At 45.8% G+C, this 17,278-nt stretch overlaps 1 protein-coding gene across 2 annotated transcripts in view; it reads right to left on the bottom strand.

The window, feature by feature from the left end:
* Window positions 1-17,278, bottom strand: part of Creb5 (cAMP responsive element binding protein 5) — a 392,793-nt gene that overhangs the window by 12,006 nt on the left and 363,509 nt on the right. For both annotated transcript variants that reach the window (XM_050155533.1, XM_050155534.1), the window contains 2 exons: window positions 4,553-4,876; window positions 225-452 (listed from right to left, as the gene is read on the bottom strand). In XM_050155533.1, coding sequence (XP_050011490.1) covers window positions 225-452; window positions 4,553-4,876 — 552 coding nt within the window. The remainder of the gene's footprint in view (window positions 1-224; window positions 453-4,552; window positions 4,877-17,278) is intronic.

Below are 17,278 nucleotides of genomic sequence, written 5' to 3'. Positions count from 1 at the left end.
AGCCGCCAAACCCAGGCTTGAAGTCACGCTTCTGTGTTTGGTCCCTTGCGTCCCTCACCTCTTGTGGGAGGACCGTTGGCACCGAAGCACTTAATGATGCTGGATGAGAGGGCCTGGGGTTCCTCTGAGGCGAGGTGTGTGGTAGGATGCGTGGGTCAACAAGCGGCCGCAGGGCAGGAAATGCCAACCCTGACAAGGCTTGGGGAAGGGATTGGGGACCGCACCTGAAGCTGCATGTTTGTCTGGGTGAGCTCTTCTGCTTTCTTTTCCAGTGACATCACCCAGACCTTCCTCTTCTGTCTGCAACGGGTGGCGGCAGCCCGGTTCCTTTCCAGAAACTTCCTCCGCCTCTCATCCGGGTCCTCATCCACCACCCTTCGCCGGCGTCCCCCTGTAGGCTGGGGCGGTTGTATGGTCTGGGTTGGTTGCATCTGTTGTGTGGCTGGTGAAACCTGAGGGGATAGAGAGAGAGGAAGTGATGGGGACCCGGAAGAACATGTTGGGTAAGGAAGACTCCAGAGCCAGGGTTACACGAGCAAAGCTTAGGAAGTCCGTTGCTTTTTAGTAAGCATGTGAAACTTGTTCTCAGTGAATGAAATAAACAGTGAAACCACACGTGTGAGAGCAGAGTCGCTGAGCTGCAGTCTGTGGATTTGGGCCAGATACAGGTGGGACTAACAGAGGGCCCCAAGCAGGGGAATTATTTTCTAGACGGGCATTTGGAGGATCACGGGTGGGGGGTGGGGGGCACGACACATTTGTTTCTTCTTCAGGTATTAAAAGTGTCTTATTTAAGATGCTTTAAAGAACATTACATTGTGCTATTGTATCTTAGAAAAAAATAAAAATATTAAATTGGTCCTGGGCGGTTCCTGGGCTGAAAAAGATGATGTCAAGGCTATTTCCATGACATCATTTTCTTTTTTGTTTTGTTTTGCAGAAAAATCTCGTGGCAGGCTGTGGGCTCCTTTGATTCCAAATGTGTTTAAATCACATCAGGGGAGCACACCTATGGGACACTGTCACTGTCACCCTAGACTCCTATAGAAAAGCCTTGCAAATGCAGCATGCAGTTGGGGTCCTAGTTCATTTTTAGTACCTGGGACCAACTGGACCTACAGCCTCCAGGTGGGTGTGGTCTTCAAGGTCCTCAGGGCTCTGATTAAGAAGGAGGGAGTCCCAGGAGGGTTTTCTAGGGTAGGGCAGGGTCTTAGAAAGCTGGCGATGGCGGCCAGCCCTCCTCTCTGTTGCACACTGTAGGGTTAGACGGTGAGGACAGGTTGTCTCACACATACCTACGTTATAAAGAAACACTAGGAGCGGTCACATACTTTATTAAAAAGTTTTACTAAGCTTCGAGACCCCTTGTAAGGCCTACGTGGGACGCCACAACATGGGGAGGTTGGAGACCCCCACACAGACAGCTTTATTTCCCTCGAAGAAGCAGACATGCGGTACCTTGTGAAATTTCTACAACTCCTCTTTATATGTCTGGACACCTAATGCTTTTGCTAATGCGCTTTGCTCCTTCCTCCCGCTCCTGCCTCTCAGTCACCCAGGTTTACGGTTGTAATACCTATAAAGTTGTTTTACAAGAGACATTTAACCTACAGAAATAACAGGCAAAAAGTTTTCAAAAAGCTAAGCTCAAAACCCTTTACTAAAACATTCCAGCATCCATGATTGAAATCAATCAGAATGACTATAATCACACTAATAGTGGCCGCGGGTTGACATCAGTTGACCGATGGGGATGGATTTCAGCCCTAAACTCTGCCAAACCTTCTATGACTAAACTATAAAAGAATCAGGCTCAGGAGGTCGGTTGAACAACATCTCAGTAATTGTATCTAAAGCGAAGAGGTTTTCTGAAACTCTTTATTGACAATTCCTTTCGGCCCAATTCCAAAGGAATCATGAAGTAAGTCAATTTTCTAAGGTCTTACTCACAGGGGTGGCTGCCTATGACATAATCTCTGCCATTGGCTGAGATGTAGCAAAGTGTGTCATTTCCATTGCTGACCCCTGAGCTGGCTCCCGCGGAACCGGGCAGCAGGAGGAAGCAGGCTGGCTCTTTGCAGCTGGCCACTTTCACGTCTGCTTTTCTCTTGTGAGATCTCTTACTATCCAAGATGAAATTAAGCAGAACTGGATTTTATTCTTCAGAGCAAAGACTTCTCAATGCCATGTGCTACTCCCCTGACGTCAATCAAACTGACGCTCAGACATCTTTCCTGTACCTTTACCCTGTGTGCTAACTGAGGGGGAGTTGAGGCCCAGTGTGGGTCCAGGGGTTGGCCTAGGGAATGTTGGTTAAGCAATCTTCCTGGTGACCATGAAGTGTCACTTGCCTTCTGAAATTCACGTCTATGTTGGGCATGGAAATCACAGGCAGCCGGGAGGATTTGAAGACACAGCCTAAAACCAGAATCTGTGTTCCTGCTAACTACCGTGACTCAGTGTTTTATGTTCAAGGTGGAAGTCTCTCTGCAGAGCTGCTTGGCAAATTTTGATTGAAAAAAATAATAAATGGCCATGTGAAGAAGACAGAATTTGTCCCAAATTAACTTCGACTCTCAGATTTGAAAGGACCATCGGAGATTTCTGTATCTACTGTTCAGACTAGCAAATAATTGAAGAACTTGACAAGACCTGCTCAGTGACCAGCCAGGTCCACATAACATAAGAGTGGTAGTGTAGAATATTGTTGAAATGATCCTTAGATATGGAGTCTTTCTTTGTAGAATAGGATTTAGAAAAGAAACTCTGGGTGTAGCTAATTACAATAGCAATTAGCTAATTGCATATACAATTGGGCACTTACTGACTTGAAACAGGGCAATTGGCTAATTGGCACTTAGCTAATGAATGGCTTTCATATTTTAAAAAAGAACTGTTAAACTTGTCTCTGAAATAACTTGCCCAGAAAGGTGCCCAAACCTTGATGTCCTTATACTTCAGTAACAAACACAGAGTGTAAGGATTGCCTTTGCCTGAGATGCTTTTTTTTTCCCTTTTCTTTCTTTCTTTTTTTGATGCAGATTCAGAACATCAGTTAACTAAAATGTAAATAAAAATACACTCTAGGGGAACCTGTTGTTACTGAACTACTCACTAAACTTCTTTTGAATCATTTAAGTTTAGAATTGATCCTGAATAACATGTTTTGAAAACTTTTTCAGAGTCTCTGTGGCTTCATAGTCATGAGAGTCTGTTTATTTCATCCCATTGGCAAATGGGAAAGCCAAGGTTTGTGGGAGGCTAATCTATATCTCTGTTCACAGTCTCCAAAGTCAGTCAAGGAACGAGCTGGTCCTGTGCTGTATAGCACATCTCTTCTCGCTATGCAGAGCCCCACTAGGGGTCTCTGCAAAATTAAGTTTATCTAACAGATTGGTTAGGAAGTTGCCTGTGACTGTCTCCCCCCCCCACACACCCCTTTACCTTTCCTGGCTTGGGTTTGTTAGGGCAGGGAGCTCGAGAGCTCAAAGCCTTGCCTGGTCTGAGAGCTTGTGTCTCTCCAGAGGCAGACAGCGGAGGAGAAAGTGAATAAGCATTCCTTGGCAGACCCTGGTTCCAGTGCCATTCTGACCCAGCTGGTTAGGACTGGGCAGAGAGGAATGGGTGGAGGAGACACCAAAGGTCATCTTGCTCGAAGCCCCAAGTGGCTAGGGCTCACCACAGTCTTGGACAAGTCCTTCAGCTACTTAGGAAAACCCAGTTCTGTACAGGGACTTGCTTGTCTTCTTAGCCTGGGTGACATAACGTCTGCCTGGTCCCCCAACTCTCTTCAAGGGCAGTCTGCATGCTTGTCCTCTTGCTGGTCAGCCCTACTGACTGTACCCCTGGGAGCTGACCTTTCTCTTGGTCTGATTGTCTGCAGAGCTTGGCTGCCTCTCTGCTTCCTCCAAAGTGTTTCCCAGTCAGGGGTGAGTCACTTCTCACAATCTCAACAGCACCTTGGACCCTAGCATCCCTTGACAAGCTTCTTCATTGTCTCTCCAGCCTTTTAACTGTCTCCCCCCCACACACACACTCTCCCTCTCTTCTCTGCCTCTCTTTTGGTGTGGGTGCTCTGTCTGCACGTACACCTACATGCCAGAAGAGGGCATCAGATCCCACTATAGATGGTTGTGAGCCACCATGTGGTTGCTAGGAATTGAACTCAGGACCTCTGGAAGAGGAGTCAGTGCTCTTAACCGCTGAGCCATCTCTCCAGCCCTGTTTAAGTTTCTTTTAATTCTCCTATCAATATTTACTATTTTTTTTTAGGACAAACCTTGTGACACACTTGCAAAAATACAGGGTTTTGAGAACTTCTAGTTTTCATTTGTTCCCTAGAGACTGAAGCGGATATTTGCCACATTATTTATAGAAATTATGACCCAATCGCATCTTATCATTCACGGCCACTTCCTAGGAAACGGACAGAGCTCCCCAGCATGTCAGCTGGAGAACCTAGGCTCAAACAAGGGAGCAAGAGATGCTTGCGAGTTTGTGCTTGCGCGGTTGGCATGCGGAAAAGAAGGAAGAAACGCGGGTGAAAGTCTACCTGTGCTTGGTTGCCGGTGTGCAGGGGTGGATGTGGCGAGGTCTGGTGGTGTGCCGGGTGTGCATGAAGGTGGGAATGGGAGTGGTGGTGCGGGTGGTTCTGTTGGTGGTGAGGCTGTGGGTGGGGATGGTGGGCGGGGTGCTGGTGCTGGTGCGGGTAGGGGTGGTGGGGCGGCAGTGTCTGGTGCTGATGCGGGTGCGAGTGCATGTGGTGGTGCGGCGTCTGGTCTTGCCGGGAGCCCATCATCTCCATCATGTGTCCGATGGTGCTCATGTTCCCATTCGACATGGCCGCGGGGTGGTGGGTCAGCGCGGCCTTCAGCCTCTGAAACAATAAAAAGGGGAGGGAAACCGAGGTCACTTATGTACACGGTGGAGATTTTGAAGCAGAACAACTCATACATTTAATTCTATAATATTTTTGGTGCTATGATTATGGTAGCTTTTGTGAGTGGGTAGCTTTGTAGAATCTCATTTTAAAAACTATTATGATAGGTAGAGGGTCACTGTCTGTGCTGTTAACTCAACTGTTATATCAAATGTATAAGACATCCTATTAAGGTTTATCAAAAGGTATTTCCTACTGTACCATCGCATGATTGTCCTATTGGTAGCAAAATGTACAAGCCAAATGAAACCATTTAATATAATAATGCCATTAGTGGGGGTCTCGTTCTCACTAGTGTGCAGAAACCACAAGTATAAAACATTTTGTCTCTCAAAAGACTTCTCAGATGCAAGGAAGAGATCACATCAAATGTTAGCATGCAGGAAAATGAGTACTGTTATTTCGAGGGTTCAAATCAGCCTAACCAATCCACGAGGCAACGGGAAATACTTTTGCCATGATAGTTCTCACCACCCCTCATGAAAACTGTATTTTTCTCACACTAACTTTCTGCTAACTCTAAGTATGAAGTGAGGAAAACAGAGCGGTCTGTGCTACTGCACATCACCTTCTGTGACGGCCACCAAGGTGCATGCGCACCGAGAAACATCCTTCATTGCAGAACAGGCAAGCACACGGGTAGCTTCCCGCCTGAACCTAGAGCAGCGGCAAGCCCGCGTTCTCAGCCAAACCCACTGCGGACTTCACTCTCTCAGGTCAGCCATCCTAACTCCCAAGCAGCTGTAGAAGATGTGTAAATGAACACACCTGTTGCTCTGCCATGCAACTTTACTGTGTATAGGAAAATGGCATTTCATATTACAGTTATAACATGAAGTATTTTCTTGTTTTGTTTCTTTTTGTGCCCAATCACTTAAAATGTCAAAACCACTCTTAGCTTACGATATGTACAAAGTCAGAGCACAAAGTGCCATTTGGCCTATGGGCTGGGGATTAGTCGGCTGTCAATAGTAACCCAGTTCCTTCAGCCTTGTTTTCTGTGTGGGCCCTTATCCTAATCCTGCGGGTCCCTGGTGTACTAAAACCCCCACAATGCAGTTACTCCCTGGAAATGTTTGCTGGGCGGATATGAGCATCTAACTGGCAAGCTCGCTCACGTTAGCTTCAGAAAGGCTAGGGACCTCAAATTCTCTCCAGATTTGTGTTCTTATCAGATTAGAGTACTGAGCATCCCTGGGATGGATAACAGCCTTCAGATGAGAACGGACACCAGGCTACTCCAGCCAGCACACCAATCATCTTAGCCAGCTCAGCTAACTAAATCTTAAGCATAAAGCGCCTCCAAAGGAAAATAGGACGGAATGCTGTGTGGACACGGATCATCATTACAGATACTTTCTGTATCTCGATTCAGCACCCAGGGAGTCCACTAGACCTCTCCTGCCTGAGCAGTAACCACGGCAAGGGCAGCATCCACTTGCTAAGGACAATCAGGAGGAAGGTGAGCTTTTTCAACCCTGGCAAAGTTTAGGCCTTGGGCCCTGTGTTTACTACTAAACAGGAATGTGAACTGACGCTCCTCAGCTCTGTGTTTGAGAGGTGATGTCATTGTTTTTCTAAAAACAAAACAAAAAATGCTCATTATAAAAAATTTAAGCCATGCTTAAGAGTGGAATGAAGTCAGCCACTTGGAGCCAGTGTGTTGCTTGTAGCGGTGGGTGAGCAGTGTTCCAGAAGCCCACGTTAGCACACGGAGAACGGGAGGAGCAGGTGGGATGACTGGAACATCAGAAGTCATAATGAGTGCTTGAAATGGAATGAATCACTTCAGATAGTGCTGTTTCCCTTAACCGGAAAGGCTCTGAATGCTGTTTCCAAATTTAAAAGAGAAAAAAAAAAGTATGTATGAAAGAGATTATGTTGAGGTTGTGTTTTGAGTTGACTTCCTGCATCATACCTAGATGAGCCTCAAGTTTCATTATAAAAACATAGTGGGCCTGTAATTCTAGCACTGAAGAGGATGAGATAGGAAATTTTCAAGTTCAAGGCCAGCCTGGGCTGTATGCAGAAATGCACACACACACATATATTTGCATGCAGTTTTACAGTTAAAAAAATCCAACTGGTACCAGAGTATTGTGTGAAAAAGTAAGAGCCACTTGCCTTGTGTCCTAGTGCCCTTCCTCTGTAGTTGGCATGTACCCTCAGACAATGATTTCTACCAAGGTTGTTATATGTTGCTTTTTTTGTTACTTTAATCCCTTTTATATCCATAAAAGTAGCTAATATGAACAATCAAGCATTAATTGATCCCTGGCTTGTCCTCATTCTATGCTACATGGATAATACAAAGGGGAAGGCACATGTGCAGGCACGGCTGCTGGTAAGGGGCAGGCGCCATTCTCTGAATGGGAAAGTGAGTCTGGGAAGCCATGCCATTCACCCTCTCCCGGAAGCAGGATTAGTTGTGTCATGGTACTTCCCCATCACAAAAAGGAAGAGCTTGTAGAGTTGACAAGACAGAGGTCACGCTGCAGGTTGCAAAACAGACATGTGCGTCTGGTACTCAGCAGGCAGCTGGGGATGGAAGGCCCTCTGAATGTAGGAGGAAGTGGGGTGGCTGACAAGAATTTCGGGAGGTCTGCTACCGCACAGAAACATCCAGGGATGGGCATCAACTCTCCCCTTGTATTTTTGAGGAATTCATCCTTACATCCACTCATACCAAAGCAGATATGGTAAGCCATGGCCAGGCCCTGCTGTCCCCAGGCAGCAACACCAGTGTCTGATGGCTCTTGTCTGAGCTGGCTTCTCCTTTTTTTTCAGACATAACGCTTAGCTCCAGGCTGCTCACTAGTAAAATCCTCCCTGCCTTCTTCTCAGAGTCAATTTTCAATGACGTATGTTCTCAGTACAGTCATATACCTTTTAGAAAAAAAGTACGTATGTTGCTCCTATAACTTTTAGGATGGTTATTCCATTAATATTGATTCATCACTGGATCATGAGAATAGAACCATTTTTGGATTTTGTTAAGTGTTAACTTACCAGCCTCAGTACCGAAACCAATACATAATTGCATATGAAATTAATATATGAATGAATGAATGGTACTTCCAAGGCTCAGAGTGGAGACATAGCATTTTTGTCTTGGAACACCACACACGATTTTTGTCAGGAGGATGATATATTTGTTAGCAGAAGTCACGGAGACAGTTGACCCCTAAAAGTGATATCAAAGGACCTATCACCCCCTCCCCAATACCCAGCCTGCCCTCTAGAAAATGGCAGAGCAAAAGAAAGCAAATGGCTGAGAGAGGGGGCACAATAAATTCATCTTCGCGTCTCTCTGAAATCAAGGCATGGAAAACCCAAAAGCCGTGCTGGAGTGGGCCATCGTCTTGTCTCCTCGCTGCTTGCACCGCCTTTCCCACCTTTAATTAGAAGCAAACGGAGCCTGACAAATACATACCGCGCACCCGATCTTCATCTCTCGAATAATTAGCTTGTACCGATGAAGGGAAATTACTTGATTGCCTCAAGTCTGTTCTTGTATGTTCCAAGCCAAGGCAATAACACTAGCAACGCTAATAACATTCCATTTAACTATTTATTCACCCAGCAAATATTTATTAGGTTTTGACTCCACGCCAGCACGGCACTGGGCACTTTGTTATTCACTGTCTGAAGTAAATGGAAGATACTTCAAACCAGGGCTTTTAAGACTCAGTGGAGAGAAAAACTACATTCCGGTACAGCAATGAGGACTTTGACTCCCTTTAGAAAACCTTGGGCCTCGGCTGAGTTTATCCTCCAGCCCTGGGCCTCCAGCACAGCTGAAGACAACCAATCATTCAGCTGCCCTGCACATGTCCTTTCCCACACCGCCAGTGCCACTTCAGACCAGTTTGGGGCAGTTCTGACAGTCACGGAACTGCTGCTCCCCGGTGCGGTGCCGCCACGCCTAAGGGAGCACATGCACCATGAACCAACAAAATACCCCCAGTTTAGATAAATGCACCCCACTCTCTGAGGTCTGATGAATGATCAACAAGTGAAGCCAAACTGTGCTTTGCAGAATGAGCTTTCTTTGCGAAGCCTTGTTCGAAACGATACACTGTTGCATGCCGGGAGAAGACAAGAGTTTGAGACCGACGTGGGTGAACAAATAAACAGATACTTTTCTCCAGCTCTAAAAAACGAGGGCTGTGACTGAGCCGAGGCTACAAGGGAGAAGAGGAAGATTGGACTGGCTTTCTGTGGAGGACCCGGGCACACAGCTGTTTTCAGTCAATTAAAGGTCGTCTTCGTTCCATCAGCCTGCTTCACCAGCTGCTTGTTTGCTGTTTCCTGTGGGAGCGTGGGCCTGTTACCCTGGCACTGAGTCCTAGGAGGGAACTAGCTGTCCACCCCTCTCTGCTTCAGGGTGCCAGTGCTGAGTGCCAGGGTGCCAGGCCCCCTTGCAGTTAGCTCAGTTTTTTTTTTTTTTATCACAGCACATCTTGTGTGAACCCCAGATAACTCTCACCTCGTCAGTCTCACAAGCATGTGGGAATGTGTGCTTGTGTGAGTACACATGCACCCACACACACAAGCATGGCACATACACACCCACACACACCCCAGGCAGTCTTTCTCCCATTAGCGACTTGTTCGGGCCAATTAGAAACATTTGTGTTCATATGAAAGCTCCGTCAGTGGGCTGGATTGCCTTGGAATTGTTCATAGCCTCGGAAAGCCGAGCTAGATTATTAAATTTTACTTGAAATTCAATTGGGTGGGAGGTGGGGAAGGTGGGAACATTCTTTCTAGAAAACGTGTAACTATAAACTGCCCTTTCCAAGTGATCACACAGAAATGTAGTTCCTGGGCTGGCCACAAGGAACAAGCTAGCTATTACAAATATGGCAAAATCTCTATTTCTGTTTCATGTTTTCCATAGTTATTGCTACTATCGGATTTTTCAAAACACTGCTTCAAGGTGCAGTGTCTTCTTTCTTTGGCATCTTCCGCATAGTGGTGCCAAGGAAGGAGTTAGTACGAGCTTCAGGTGGTGCCCAGTGGTGTGAGACCAAAGGCTTTGCTAGATGTGAGCTTTTAGTACCAAAACTCCTGATGTCCTCTACCTGCAGCAAGGACTTCTGAAGTGAACATAATGAATTAGTTCACATAAATAAACAGAAATTAAGTCAGTTATTTAGTCACTGATTTTAATACCTACAAAGAACTAATTTCGATTTTAGATTTATTCTAAAGTAAGAATAGTAAGGGACAGAGGAGATGGCACGGGAAGGGACATGAGCTGTGAGCATCATATGTACGGCAGATTTTAATACCCGAGTCCACATGTGGGCGTCAGAGTGTCTACTGAGAAGTACTGTATGAGCTTCATTCTTAGAACTCGTATGTCCCAGAATTGTTATGAAGATAATTAACTAAAATCCTACTTGTTTCTCATCAAAGCCCCTTTTCCTCAATAATAAAATACTGTGGTTTTGCTTTAAAAATTTAAGAATTCACTAAAAGACGTAAGAGACAATTATACCATAACATAGAATGTCACGAACATTACAGTATATTTTAAAAATCCAGACCCAGAAGGTCACATTTATATGATGAATCTAATACACGCAAAGCCAGACAAGAGACTAGAAGTGGCCAGGGCCTAGGCAAGGGGCGCAGGGTTTCCCTGTGAGAGCGGAAAACACATTGGAAGTGCAGCGGTGGCAACTACACAGTCTGCTGAATGACGCAAGGGCTAGTGAGATGCGTGCTATAAAGTGGTTAATTTTATAAGAATTTTGTCTCAACTTGAAAAACATTAAAAAATAATAATGCAACTGGCTGGGTTTGTGGCTTAGTAGCGGAGCTCTTGTTTAGCCGGGGTTCCAGCCTGTGCTGGCTCGTTTCATGCCATTGTAAGACAAGCTAGAGTCTTGTGGGAAGGCGGAACTTCAGCTGAGAAGACACACTCCATCAGATGAGCCCATGGCAAGCTGTTGAGCACATTATTGATTGACCATTGATGCAGGAGGACCCAGCCTCCTATGGATAGCCGCCCATGGGTAGGTGCTCCTCTGTGCTATAAGAAAAGACGATGAGCAAACACAGAAAACAGCTCTCCTCCATGGTCCCTGCTTCAGTCCCGGCCCCCAGGTTCCTTCCTTGAGCTCCTTCCCTGACTTTCCTGGATGACAGACTACAAGCTCAAAGGTGAAATAAACTCCTTTCTTGGTTGCTTTTAGTCATGGCATTTCAGCACAGCAATGGAAATCTAAGGCACAAGCTCAGCACTACAGAGCTAAAGTGTTAAAGTCAAAGCTAAACGGGAATCTCTTTCCGTCTGACGGAAACACAACGCTATCGAGGAGAGAGCCAGACGACGCTTGGTTCTAGAATGCCGACAGTCCACATCAGGTTTCCAGTGTTTGTCTCCTAGGACTTTGTCCCTTCAGCAAGCAACTGGACCCCTCCTTTGCTTGCAACACAGTCATCTGTTAGCTGGCTTGAAATTAAAAGGAAGACATGGTCCCAACTTGGTGATAGAGGGCCAATAGAAGGTTAGATGTGCCGGCTGCCGGTACTCCAAGACTGCCCACCCAGGAGAATTCAACAGGAGTGAAGCAATACCTATGCTTGGTTAGCAAAACAAAGAAAAAAAATCTACTGTCTAAAACAGTCTGAGGGATACAGAGTGTGGCACAAGGACGTGTGTAACAGGATCAGGGGGTTGTGAAACATTCTTGGGCAATACAGCCATTGAATCAGCAGAGGTAGTTTTCCAGTTACATCTGTCATACTGGACTAGATGCTCTTCAGGCAAGACAGAAAGAGCCTGATTCTTCCCTGATTCATACATGGTCACAACGTGTATGAGTCCAGGTTTCCTCCTCTGGCTGTCCCTCTCAAATGGTAGCATCATATCCCACCCTTAGTGGAGTTTTCTCTGGGGAGCGTGCCAGCTTTATCTGGGCATCATGTGGGCTTCATTCTCCCCCCGCCCCCCCCCCCCGCCGTAGGATTGGGATAGGTGTCCAGGGTTCACATGTCCAGGCATATTCACCCGATTCAAGCGTTGGTTGCTTTTTTTTTAATTGATAAGTTGACCCATCTAGCCATGTTCAATAGCAAGGCAGAGACAGTGGTGAGCTAATAGTTGTGTGTGTGTGTGCGCGCGCACGTGCTTGAAGGGATGAGGAAGACATCTCACAATCTCAGTTTTCCATTTAAAATGCCTGTTCTTGGACTGCCCTTTCTTGTTCTCACTTGGACACCCGGTGAGATCGCATAGCTCTAGAGCTCTCTGCTCCTTTTAAGTCACTGAGCCTAAACACGAGAAGATGACCTCTGCAGTAATTTGCTCCCTAGAATGTAGTATCTGCCAGTTTCCCTGTGGATGTTAAAGGTGCTGAGCACACAGTGGGCTGCCAGCAAGCTGCCTGCCAGTCCCCCTGAGTAGTACCTTCCCATGCCGCATCTTCCAAACAAAGGTTTGAAGTTTTCTCCATAGAAAGAGTCTTTCAGGAGGCAACCGTCAGAGAACATCCCCTTTGTCTTGTTGCACACACCCTTTCGCCCTAGAACCCCAATGCCTGCAAACCTAGATGACTTTAGGCGAGGGCTCACTCCTGAGTTTTTTTTAGAAGAAACTGCTATTGGAAAAACGCAGTCCCTTATTATGTTATTTCAGATGAAGTCTTCCTAGGGATCACAGGCAGTAACATTCACGAGAAAAAGCAGACCTTTGCATTTGTAATTCACCATGGAAACGCCATGCTCATACAGCCCTAAGATTAGAGTTTTAGTTGCACAGAAATCAGGAAATTTAGAGTTAACTTCCCCAAGGACTTCATTTTACATATGCAACCCAGGGCCTTTCCTGGGTTGTGATCTAATGATTTGGCAAAGGAGGTGCAATGAATAAAGAAAAGCCTTTCCTCCTCTTGCTCAAGTTCCCATAATCCCTAGCAAGATGGCCAGAGAACAACTTTCCATACGTCGTACCCTTTAAATGCACTCCTTGGCCCGAGCAGGTGACAATAATGCCATTGTCGTGTCTGATGCTGGGGGTGCAGGACTTGGCGGGGGATACTTGGGTGAAACAGCCAACTGCCACCACATCACCTGGTTCTACCGTGGGTCATTTTCCACGCTCTGGGAGGACAGCTCCATCAGTACGTGGGCAGTGCCCTGAGGCCGTCCCCAGAGAGCACCCCAACCACTATGACACCCACACTTGTAACTGTGAAGTCTGTCCCCAAGTGCCAGAGGAACTGGAGAAGTACTTTTTGTGGACATGTCTCTGGCTAACTCTTGGGAGAGCTGACCATGATGCAACACTCCGAAGCATTGTCTTTTGGCTTCGATCCAGTTATATGACTGGGTCAAAGGTCCTGCTGGGGTCGTTAGGGTCAAGGGCCCTCCAGGTGTTCCTCTTCTTTCTGGGATAGGTGGCAGTGTCCACACCCAAGGCTATTAACATGCACTGGGTGTCCAGTCCAGCCTGTGTCATTGGTATTCATGGATGTGGGAGGAGAGCCGAAGATGATAAGACTCTGGTTGATACAAAAGTACCATACAAATTACTCTTTGGGTTTAGGGCTGTTAGTGGTCCAACGACCAGTTACAAAACTAACTTTAAATGACTCTATCTTTATGTTAAAGAACTCTAGGCCCACCCTCTCTGGTCTAGATTTTGATTCTAGACTCAGCAGTCATTTGAGAGAGGAAAAGCATATTTGGCATTAGCCATAGGCTCTACACATGCTGTCCTTGTGAACACCCTGGTCTTCCTTGGCAGGGAGAGCCTGCAGAGAGATCCAGAAGGAAGTCAACATTGTCTAGAGACACCATCATATGCATCCTTCGTGTGTGTGTGTGTGTGTGTGTGTGTGTGAGAGAGAGAGAGAGAGAGAGAGAGAGAGAGAGAGAGAGAGAGAGAGAGAGAGACCCTGGATGCATACAATTTAAAGCATTTCAAATGTGGGCAGGGCAGAGATTCATAGCTTATGAAGAACCCAGCAAGAAGATGTTCTTTAAAATGCTTTAAAACTATGGCCAAGAAGACAGCATCCGGATCCCTGTGAATCTCTCCTACATTTTAAAACTGACTTAGTACCAGTATTATGAGACACTGAGTCTTTTAGGAGTTCTTCAGGCCTCATTTTCTCAGGTGACAGCATCAGAATCATTTATTTGCACATTGCAACAGCTGTAGCTTCAGCTGTTTCCTTCTTCCCAGTTCTGTTGTCTCTGTGGAGCTACTTTAGTGAGCAGGAGATCTAAGCCTACTGCTCTACTGCCCGAAACACAGGCAAGGCAGACGATGGGGCTGGGAGTGTGCCACCATCTCTTTAAATCATCGTCACACCTGAATACCATTCTACACATGCCACCTAGAAAGCTTTCTGGTTGATGGATGAATTGAAAATGACCCCTCCAAGAAGTCACAAGCTGGAGGTAGTCTCTTCATGATCTGCAGTCTTCTCTAGCCCAGGTCATTAGTTTTCTGGCTCCACCTTGTGCTAGAGCAACTATTCCCTGGGGTCTGGGGGTAGTTCGGGCTAGCCACTAACTTCCTGAAGAGAGTCAAGGCTCCTTGAAGGTTCCCAAGCTATGAAGCAGGTGGCATAGTTCAACCCCCACATTTGGAGACAAGGAAAGTTTTCATGAAGAAATACTAAGCCATCTGCTTGGAGGCTAATAAAAGGGGCCGGAAACTTGGTGATTTTCTCTAGGGTGCAGGTTGCTTGGTGGGGCCCTTGCATGGTTAGAGGAGAGAAAGTGGAAGACAGAGAACATAATGAACGAGGTTGGCAAGGACAGGGCAGAAGGGAGGCAGGGAGACTGGGAGGGAGGAAGCTTCTACCACAATAGAAAATACCTTCTGCTCGAGGGTCTGATACCTGTGTGCAGGGAGGAGGCAGGGCATTGAAAGGGAGAAGTGAGTGCAAGGTTGAGTCAACATATCTAACTCAGAAACAAGTTCAACCCACCCCCCCTTTCTGGAGAATTGTCTGCTCCACCCTAGTTTCAAGACTAATTCACCACCAGAGGGTTATTATCAAGGAAATTCTTCATTTCTCTATATTTGGGCAAGAAAATCTGTTTCTGCTATGACGGATAGGGAGAAGTTGCATCCCGTAGGGGTGTTTTTATATGAAGAACATTATACTAGAAAATTTCCCACTTCTGTAAGGATTTCAAACCATGTACGGTTAACCAGAACCTAACAAAATGGTTCACTAAACTTGTCAACCACCAAGGCAGGGGAAACAGAGATGGCAGTTCTAGCAACGAAGAGCTGTTCTCGCACTTCTGAAGGTATCCCAACCCGCCCAGCCCCCGGCTGATTTCAGAATGGCATCGTGTTGAAGAAGACCGCTCAGGTCTGCAGTCAACACGGTTCAGAGGACTTCTTCAGCCAGGAAATGATTGCACTCTGGGTGAGAATATTTCCTCCATGTTCATAGTCACTGAGCATGCAACCTAGTCTAGTCTGCCTGGCGACACTGACCTTATCTGAGTAGAAACATTTTTATTTTCAGTTTTGATACCTGTACAAGTGGCTGTGCACATCTGTATGCATGTGTGTGCATGTGTGGGAGTCGCAGCACACATGTGGAGGTCAGAGGGCAGCTTTCAGAGTCCATTTCTTTCCTCCCACCATGGGAGTCCTGGGAATTCAACTCAAATCTTCAGGTTTGGTGGCAAGTTCCTTTATCCACTGAACCCTTGTGTTGGCCTTAGGAATCTTTTCCCAAAAGAGAAAAATATTAATATTTTTTCTTGGTATTATTTCAGTTCTGCTATTTATTTTTTCTCTTTTTTTTCCACTCAAAACTATCCTTGACTTCTTTCCAAAGCTTATAAACAGAAGGAAATCCATCATTACTCAGCCTCCTTGGTGGGTACCACACACTATATACTTTGCTAAAAAGAAAAACTGTTGAGAGTCCAATCCGTGACTTATTATAGTAAAAGCATCATTAGCTCTGAGTGGAGCCATGTTTTACATGAGCCCACTTGGTTCTGTTATTTAGTAGCTCAGAATCCCTTCTGAACGTGGGAGGGATGGCTATAATATTGTAAATAAATATTATGCAAATGACTCCAATTACGTCCTCTAAGAAGAAAACAGGTTTAAAATCAGATTCCAATATGAGAAATACATCTAAGCGCTTTTGTTGATTCTATTCAATAAGCTTAAGTTCAGCCTGGGTACCCACCACTGCTTCTCGTGGAAGCAATGGGCGCTCTTGAGTGGAATGTTAGAGAGATGTAGGCAGAGGAAGAGTAGTGGAAATAGAGGCATACAAGTCCCTTGCTTCTACTACCCCAGGTTTTGAATACATATATTATATTATATTATATAACATCATATATTAAATATAATATGTATATTCATTTACAGACAAGTGTACATAGAAGAACAACTCTAGAAGCCTAGGAGTGTGTACCCTATCTATGCTGACCACCCAGACATAGGTTGGATGCATGGAACAGCAGTTACACTTCTCACTTAAGCCTGGATTTGTGTGGAGGGATAAGCTCTCCAAGTGTATTGCTCTTTGTTTTGTTTTCAGATTGCATGGGGATCGAAACCAGGGCCCTGCACATAGGAAGGAAGCCCTCTATCTTTGAATTATAGTTCCCAACTCTTGGTTTGATGTAACAGGGTCTCCCTTAGTATCCCAGGCTATTCTCAGACTCATGATTCTCCTGTCTCTGCCTTCTGGTGCGAGGATTAGAGGCATGCACCACCATGCCTATATGTGTGTCACTTTGATTTCAGATAGAATTCCGATCTCTGTAACAGCAGACATCAGTTGAGCAGAGATGCTTTTCTGTGGATGATGGGGGTGGTGTCCAGATAAAACCCATCCTAAGTGGAAGATGTAAGTTGAAAATGTAGTCAACACTTTTAACCCACCAGATATCCTAGCGTAGCAACATAGCACACTATGAACACAGGCCTTTTAACCTTGTAACTGGATGGTGGCTCGCTGCTACTGCCTACCTTCAAAAGACAATGTAGTACTGTAAATTGCCAGTGCAGGAAAAGATACAAGTTCAAAACCTGGAGGTTTCTACTGAACACGTATGGCCTTTTTACCAGCTAGAAAAGAATAAACTAGAGCATCACAAGTCTACATAGTAACACAAGTATGCCACATGAGGAGTTCCTTACTCAGGAGGTTTGTTTCTGAAGCCATGGACAGTCAGCAGGCAGCCTGGTTCAAAACTAGCAGCTCTAGAGAGGCAGGAGGGAAGGAACCGTAATATACCATGCAGCCTGGGTTTGGCTGATTTCATCCTAAATGACAGTAACTACCAAGGTAAGAGACCAACACCCTCTTGTTGACTATGATGGCTTTA

The sequence above is a fragment of the Alexandromys fortis genome, unplaced genomic scaffold (assembly GCF_014885135.2).
Source record: "Alexandromys fortis isolate MF-2015 unplaced genomic scaffold, M_Fortis_MF-2015_v1.1 scaffold_93, whole genome shotgun sequence".
Taxonomy (NCBI): Eukaryota; Metazoa; Chordata; class Mammalia; order Rodentia; family Cricetidae; genus Alexandromys; species Alexandromys fortis.
The sequence above is the reverse complement of the archived record's forward strand: the minus strand, read 5'-3'. Positions and strand labels throughout refer to the sequence as shown.